General features: G+C 37.1%; 1 protein-coding gene across 1 annotated transcript in view; it reads left to right on the top strand.

The window, feature by feature from the left end:
- The window catches only part of Efcab13 (EF-hand calcium binding domain 13), a 103,217-nt gene extending 96,894 nt beyond the window's left edge, over positions 1 to 6,323 (top strand). The window contains 2 exon segments of the mRNA XM_029558072.1: positions 3,531 to 3,602; positions 6,211 to 6,323. Of these exon segments, the coding sequence (XP_029413932.1) occupies positions 3,531 to 3,602; positions 6,211 to 6,323 (185 nt within the window).
- Positions 6,324 to 8,893: the final 2,570 nt, after the last annotated feature.

Raw genomic sequence — 8,893 nt, 5'->3', positions numbered from 1 at the left:
ATAAGACTCTTTGTGGTGGAGAGAGCGCTCAGCAGTTATGAGCGCTCTCGATCCCCAAAATCTGGCCCCTGTGTGTCTCTCTCTCTCTCTCTCTCTCTCTCTCTCTCTCTCTCTGTCTCTCTCTGTCTCTCTCTGTCTCTCTCTCTCAATTAAGAATAATAAAATAATATAAAATAAAGAAATCTTTGCCTCACCAAGTTTATACGGTTGTGATCCACACTGCAAGAGCAGAAAGCACTCTTAACTGCTGAGTCATTTCTTTCATCCTCTCCTTTAAAATTTTTTTAATTTATTATTTTTTGGGAATTTCATACATGAGTACTGTATTTACATAATTTCCATCCATTTCTCCCCCCCTCCTCTTAATTGTTTTAATGTTGAGATTAAAAGCAATTGGTCATATTAGGGAAATCTTAGAATAAAGGGATTTCTGACCAATTTTATTAACTTTTAAATCATAGAGCTAATGTTAAGATAATGCTAGCACCCATATATGTTTGGCAAGCAGCATGAATTATAGGTGTATTATTGATAATATATAAAGTGAAAACATTTATAAAGAATAAATTAAGTTAGAGACTCTCCATTTGCTTTCATATATACAAACTTCCCTTAGTACTATCAACTTGATGAACTCTGACAAAATTCAATTTAACAACTTAAAAGATGCTTTCAGTGATCTCAACATTTCTTTAAAACTTGAGGATCAACAGCTGTTAGAGAAAACAGTGGATGTTGATGGTATATATAATCACTGACAGTCAATTTAGTTTAAGAGAGTGGTTCACTGAGATTGTTTATTAAGTTTATTAAGTTTTATTAAGTTTTTTCTTTGAGGCTTTTTTTTTTGTCTTTTTGAGACAGGGTCTTGCTGTAGCCCCAACTGGCCTAGAACTCGCTATGTAGATGAGGCTGACCTCAAACTCACAGAGATCTGCCTGCCTCTGCCTCCCAAGTGCTGGGATTAAAGGCGTGGGCTACCATGCCCTACTTGTCTGAGTTTTTGAGACAGGGTCTCCCTATGTAGCTTGCCTGGAACTTATTATGTTGCACAGGTTGATCTGAACTCTTAATCCTTCTGTTTCAGCCTCTTGCGTTCTTGGAGTTTAGATGTATGCTAGCACGCTGGATGATAGAACATATTTGAATAATTATAGTAAGCATTTTTAAGACCTCCCTCTAAAGTCTTATAAACTATCCTGTGTTGATTCCACTGGGTTAGGGCATATTTGTTTGTCTTTAGTGCCTGTTGAATATCAAGGAAGGTAAAATAATTTTCTGGAAAGGTTGGGGTGAGTTGAAACTGTCAGGAAGAGAATAAGGTGGGGGGTACTTTCTCCTCTCTGGATGAGATATTTATGACATGAGGTTGAGTGTAAATCAAAACTTTGATTTATGCATTGAATTTAAAGTTTTCTGATATTGATAGATAATTTTCAAATTTGGAAGCTTTCGTGTGTACTTTTTTACTAATTCCTAAAGTAGAGTGGAACTGTAAGGGACAAGGGATGTGACCAGTGAGTATAAGGGGAGAACCAGAAGGGTAATGGGAAGAGAGTGAATATAAGCAAAATACATGATATATTAATAAGTGTATGAAATAAAACCACATGTCAATTTGCATAATGAATATATGATAATTATAAATTAAATTTAAAACATAATAAAGTAAAAATAAAAATATGGAAAAATAAAGTCCATTCCTAGAAGTCTTTTCCTTTTGACCTTATTTAAATGGGTTTGGGCATTGCTTTATGAGTCATATTGTCTAGGGCCACTACATGACAACATAAGGGGTATTTGTCATCTGTGTGAATAGTACCTCTTAGAGTTGTATATTACCCAGTCTGCATGTGTGACAGACCTGATCTTCAGTACCTATGATGTTAGGGGTTATATAATATATAACATATACAAAGAAAAAAAAGAAATAAAAATATATTTAGAAAGCTTTTAATGAGATAAGATACAAAAACCAAAACCAAGGACATCAGTCAGTTGGTATAGTGCTTGCCTAGCATGCATGAAGCACCAGGTTCAATCCCCAGCACTGTATAAACCAAATGTAGTGGCACATGTCTGTATTCCCAGCACTCAAGAAGTAGACGCAGGAGGATCAGAAGTTCAAGGTCATCTTCTGCTATATAGCAAACTTGTAACTGGCCTGGGATAGATGAAGCCCTGTCTAAAAAATGAAACAAACCTCAAAAAGGTATGTAACAATAGAGAAGTAAAAGCCAAGTATGTGATGTTATATAGATAGAGGTAAATATAGAAAAACACATATACTAGGTACCTAGTCCACACAGAGTTAGATAGGGTAGGTAACCAGAAGAGTTTTCTTAGAAGAAGGATGTTGGAGTTGAATTTTGGAATATGAGTAAGAATTAGCCAAAATTCAGAGATTCAGGGAAGGGGGCGCAAAGAGTTAGGAAAGAATACTCAGTATGTGCAAAGTGTAGAAGTTCATGCGATGTTAAGGAACACGAATAATCCAGAATATCTGATGCATTCTAATGTGTGGAAATTCAGGAGGACCATCAGATTTTGGCACAAAAATGAAAAATTTAGCTAGGATGTACTTGTGGACAAAGTATTGAAAATGTACAGTGGTTAGCCATCTAGGCTGGAAGTAGAAGTCACCAACAAGTTACAGGACAGGTAAAGGTGATGTGGTATAATGACACAAAAACTAAGGGCAGAGCACTTGGGCATGCTATCTATTAAGTAATTGTTGAGAAAGAGTAGTGTATGATGTGCCTTAAGAAAAACCAGGGGTGGGGGTGGCTAGAGAGATGGTTCAGTGGTTAAGAACACTTGATGTTCTTCCAAAGGACCCAGGTTCGATTCCCTGCACTTACATGGTAGTTAACAACTGTCCATAACTCCAGTTCCAGGGGATCTGACACCCTCTTCTGGCCTCTGCAGGCATTGCACAGCAGGTGGTGCACTTATATACATGGAGGCAAAACACTCATACACATAAAATAAAAATAATAAATAAAATATATTTTTTTAAAAAGAATTAACCAGAAAGATGGAAAAAAATAAGAAAAGGCTGAATTAACAGGGTAAAGGGAAGTTACTTTAAAAAAGAAAAGTACTAGATTAGAAAAAATATTAGAAAATGTCCATTAGATTGGCAGTAACCAAGTTACCTGGTGAACCTGGTAAGAACATGTTTAATGGTGGTTAATGGATGATGCCACCCCAGCACTTGGAGATGTGAGTAAAGAAATGAGTAAAAACATTTCCTTCCAGAACTCAGCCTGTGATGGAAAGGGAAGGGACAGAGCAATGTTTAGAGGGAATGCAGGATGAAGGGAATGCTTTGGAAAAAGCAGGCTTATGAAGTGTATGGATAAGATTTGAATATGTACACACTGGATGGCATTCTGGACAAAAGTCTGTGGGGCAAGAAATTATAAAGCACTTGAAGGGGCAATAAACAAACCAGTATAGCTCACTGTGGCTATCCTTGATGTTTTTTGACTCTTAATTCAACCTTTGTAATGTTTTCCTCTTTATAGAAAATGGACGCATTTCCCAAAAGGATGCTCTTTTAGCGCTGAAGAGCAATAAGTGTTTCCAAGATTTTAGAGGTAAGAATAATTGAGAAGTTTTAAAACACTTAGAACTTAGGAAAAGAGCCATAATAGTTGAAGTTGATGGCCTATTTACATACAGATATATAACTAATATCTTATGATGTCAAATAAATGGCACACATTTTGTAGTTTAGGGTTTAGATGAAGGTGGGCTTGTTTTAGTTTAGTTTTTAATGTTGCGTATTAATCTCTCTTTGTTTTTAGCAGTGTGTAGATTGAACCCAAGGGCTTACACATGATAGGCAAGTGCTCTACCATTGAACTATACCCCTAGTTCTACTTAGTCTTTATGCATATATGTATGCATGTGTTGTATGAATGTGTTCATATGAATATGTGCATGCATAGGCCAAAGATATGTTGGGTGTTTTCCTCACTCTTTCTCCACCTTATTGTTTTAGTCAGAATCTCTTAGAAAACCTAGAGTTCATTCATTTGGCTAGATTACTTCACACAACTTATTCCTTGTGACTATTCTACTAAGTCGGTGTGTTAATCAGACTTTTTGTTGCTGTGACAAAAACCTAAAAGAAGCAGTTGAAAGGAGAAAAGATTCATTTTGGTTCCTGGTTTTAGAGATTTCAGTCCATGGTTTTTTGGCCCCACTGCTATGAGCTTGTGCTGAAGCATAACATCCTGGTGCAAGGACTCTGTGATAAAAGGTCACATGTAGGTGGGCAGAGGGAAGATAAACACAGAGGCTAGGGATCCAAAGGGAAAAATGATCAGAGGGGTAGGCATCACATAGCTGGAAAAAAATGATTTAATAACAGGAGAAGTAGATAATTTTATGGATGAATAATTACCAAAGTGTCATCTTTAAACTAATTTATTGAATGTAATATACTGCCTTAAAGAGGCAAGGGTTTTTGGAGTGGTAGGGAGTTGAATAAGTGCATTGACATGTTTTAAAAAAATTTTATTATTATTATTATTACTATTTTTTTTTTTTTTGGTCTTTTTGAGACAGGGTCTCCCTGTAGCCCCAGCTGTCCTGGAACTCACTATGTAGACCAGGCCGGCCTTGAACTCACAGAGATCCGCCTGCCTCTGCCTCCCAAGTGCTGGGATTAAAGGTGTGCACCACCACGCCCAGCCCTTATTATTATTTTTTAATTTATGTGTATGAGTATATTGCCTAAGTGTATGTTAGTGCACCCATGTCGTGCACCCGTCTGGACCCCTACTAGTAGGCACTTACAGCACAATTTGGGAAGTTCGCTGAGGGGAGGCTGGATCCAGACACTCTCAGGCCTGGGCCCAGTCTACTGTGGGGCAGAGAGGTCTAGTCCTGTTGAAGTGGGAGCGGCTACGCAGTGGTCCCAAACAGGGGATTGGGCAAGGCTTGATTTGGGGAAGCTCACCACCATGTGGAGGCTGGATCTAGGCTCTCTCCCTAGGTGAGATCAGAGAGAAAATATATTTGGTAAAGTATGTATTAAATCTTGTGAAACCAGCTACATGAGCTACAGGTATTAGGGTTTAATGAGATCAGAATGAACTGGGGAAGCTTGAAGAAGGAGCTGTGGACCTTGAATGTGTTGTTAGATTGAGTATAAGGTGATTGAGGAAAAGAAGACTGGGATTCTCCATACACAGGTGAGAATGCATCTGATATCTGAGGGAGAGCAGTTAACTAGGAAGGGTTCATATTGCAGAACAGATGTGGGAATGCACAAATTATTAATGATAAAATACCTACTCACAGAAAAGCTGAGTTTAATTTCCCAAATTTATATTAGAATTACTTACTAGCCTATAGCTATTTCTTGATAGAAATATTTTACCCAAATAAAAGGCAGTGCTTATATTTTCATCTAGGATATTTAACCATCAGTTTAAAGGGTTGCAAGCACAGATCCCAAAGTCCCAAATACAAACTAACCATGCTATTATATGATAAAAATGGGTTTTCCCAGATGGAATCGGTCATGACTTCTGCAAAGTGATATGAGCATAGTTAGTCCATGGAAATGTTCTCTCTCATCTTTCTATCAGGAACACATTCTCTGTACCAGGTCATTATCTGTTTTAGACCCTTTTAAAATATTTTATTTATTATTTTTATTTTATGTGTATGAGTGTATTACCTGCATGTATGTGAGTACACCCATGTCGTGCAGCGCTGCAGAGGTCAGAAGAGGGAGTCAGATTCCCCTGGAACTGGAGTTAAGAATGGTTCGTAGCCGCCGTGTGGGTGCTGGGAATCAAACCCAGGTCCTCTGCAAGAGCAGTCTGTGTCTTAACCACTGAGCCATCTCTCCAGCCCCCTATTAGGCCCTTATTAAAATGTTTGCTATTAAATAGAGTAGAGCCAAGTATGTGGGAGTAAAGTCCCTCTTACATTAGCATTAATTTCCAGTTATTAATGAAAGTTTAATCTAGTCTTACGAGTTTATCTTACATTTGATCTTCCATTTTATGTGTATAAAATGAGAGTTAAATATATATGTAGAGAAGTGAATACTTAACACAAATTGAACTGGCCTATATTGTCTTTAAATGAAAATGTCAGGTATCTATTACTAATTTTTGAATGATAGCTTAAGTTTATTATTTAAAATTTGGTTGCATCTGAACTGAAAATATTTCCATTTAATAGAGATTAATGAATTTGCAAATGCCATGGGCAACATTACCAACGCAAAAATGAATATTGGTAATGTAAGAAATACTATGAACGGCCTAGGGATTTGTATCCCAGAAGAAGAATAAGAGGAGATGGACTCACGTGCTCCTGTTGATGGTAAGTGTTTCCTTTTCTGACTCATTTATTACTATTATATATAAAGTGGTATCTATTTTCATTCATAAATCCACAGAGCTGAGTGATGAAGAATCAACTGTAATGAGTTCAACAACACTAGACTTTTTTTCCCCTCTTGGGGTTGATTGAAATTTTTTCAGGATTATCCTCATATTGAGCATTCTAGTGAAATATAATCTTTCTCCTAGCATCTCTTTGCCACCTGAGAGTTGAATAACAGGTTCCTATTTAGCATACAAAGTAGTGAGTTCATTATGAGATTTTTTTCACAAATCCTTTGCTCTTGCAGCTCCTCCCCTCCCCTCCCCAGTTGCCCTGCCCCCTTCTGCTGCCCCATTCCTTCCTCCTTCGTGTCACATATATTCTGTTATCCTCCTTTTTTCTGTCTCCTCATTCCTTAAGATTGTTTTTCTCCCTTCATGGTCCCTTCTTATTTCATGACTTATATTCCTGTATACATGTATATGTATAAATATGCACACATATAAATATAAATTACTAACTCACAAAGTTAAATATCTAAAATGAGTTGGTTATCATAGTGGCTAAATGTTTTGCCTATGAGGTTAAATATTCTTGTCTTCAATATTGACTTCAGATTGTAACTGTATTTTTGGACACTTTTCCAAAGGTATTTTCCTTTTGTACTTGGTAAGTTAGAAGAATTTTAATAGTGATGTCACCATTTGGGAAGTTAAATGGGATGTTGCATGTAAAGCACTTACAGTGCTTAGCAAGCTCAGGTAGAATCAGGTAGAAGTGACAGTTATTATTCAGGACCTACTATTGATATTTCAGTGGTTTAGGAAAAATCCTACACTGTGTATTTTTTTTGTACCTAGAAATGAAAGGCCCCTTGAAAAACTCTGGCCTACGTTAAGAAAAAAAGAGACAGATTTGGATGATCTAGTCTCCATGATGAAAAATGTAGGAGTTGTATTACCCCAAGATGTGATCGAGGCAGCCCTAAAGAATGTGGCTCCCAGGGGTGAGTATTCAGTTTCGAAGTGCCTTTGCTTTTCAAATCCTTGGAGGATTTATTTGCTTCATGGATTATCCAAGGCTTTCTTCTACCAACCATCGAACGAGGCTCTAGTTACTGTTAGCTGGGATCTGGTTATTTTCGGCAGTACCATGCGATGAAATATCTGTAGGGGTAGTGTGTGTGCTTGAATGAAGGGCATGCATCTGTCTTTCTGACTGTATTTCCGTGTTTCAAAGCCAAATCTACAGAGTGTTTTCCAGTGGAGCAGTTACTATAGACATCTGTTTATTATATCTGGTCACTTAATTTTCTTATGTTGTCTGGCATTTTTCCTTTCAGAGGATGGGACACTGAATTTAGAAGAGTTTCTGAACTATTTGATCAATTCACAGTCTTCATCTGTATCTGAAGGTAAGATTAGTTGAATGGAGATAGGAAATGCCATGTTGTCAGTCTCTTGGGAAAATCCCAGAGGGGCTTTTCAGATGGCTTTAAGCTTATTCAATACTAGCATAAATTTCTAATGCTTTGTGTCATGCATATTTAATATGTAGCACAACCAAAAAGCACTATAGCATCAAGAAAGTACTGGTTATCTCTTCTGTCTAGTCTGAGCACCAGAGTCACAACTGTTTTTCACTAAGTGCCTTGTGAAGGTAAAATATTATTTGAAAATGACTGAACTGGCACTTAGAATTAGGCTATTTGAAAATTACTTGAATGTAACTAAAGTATAATTATATGAACCATATTAGCATATGATGAGTAAATTCTTGATATTAATTTATATTTCTTCACTAAGAAGCCAGTGAGAAGCTTTACTATTGGTATTAAGAGAATTTTTATTTTAGTTTGGATTTTTCTTATTTTGCTGTTTCTTCAGTTATTTCTGTGTGTGGGCCTCTTCCGTTTTTCTTTGTAAAGTAAATACAAAGTTTAATTTGGTAGCATTTTTGATGAGGCAATTATGTGTTGAGTGTGTGTGTGTGTGTGTGTGTGTGTGTTCATAGTATTTCTGTTGTTTCAGCCTTCTGGAGTCTCTGATGAGCTGCCCTTTCTTGCACCCACAATACTGAAAAGAACGGTGAGTTGAATAATTCTGACTTTAAGATGAAATTATACCCCTTCCATGTCACTTCATATGGGCGTAAGGTTTACTTATTTAGCCTTTGTGTACCTACTTTGGGTAGACACACCCACATAAATTTGACAGACCAAAATAACAGGTTGTGCCTGCATTTATGTATTGCATCATGTGTGTGCATTGTCCTGCAGAGGCCAGAAAAGGGCATTGGATCCCCTGAAACTGGAGTTGCTGACCATTGTTAGCGGCCATGTGGGTGCTGGGAACTGAACCCAGATCCTCTGGAAAAACAACAAATGTTCTTAACTGTTGAACCATCTCTCCAGCCTCCTCCCCAAATTATTTATGGAGTTCTTTTTGTAGTAATGCCTTCTTTGGAGGAACTTTAATAATACACCCCTTCTATTTTTAAATATTGATTTTATTATTTATGTGTATGTGTGTGTCTT

Source organism: Nannospalax galili, unplaced genomic scaffold, assembly GCF_000622305.1.
Source record: "Nannospalax galili isolate Female #2095 unplaced genomic scaffold, S.galili_v1.0 scaffold1128, whole genome shotgun sequence".
NCBI lineage: Eukaryota > Metazoa > Chordata > Mammalia > Rodentia > Spalacidae > Nannospalax > Nannospalax galili.
Note: the sequence above shows the minus strand (reverse complement) of the source record. Positions and strands in the feature narration are given on the sequence as shown.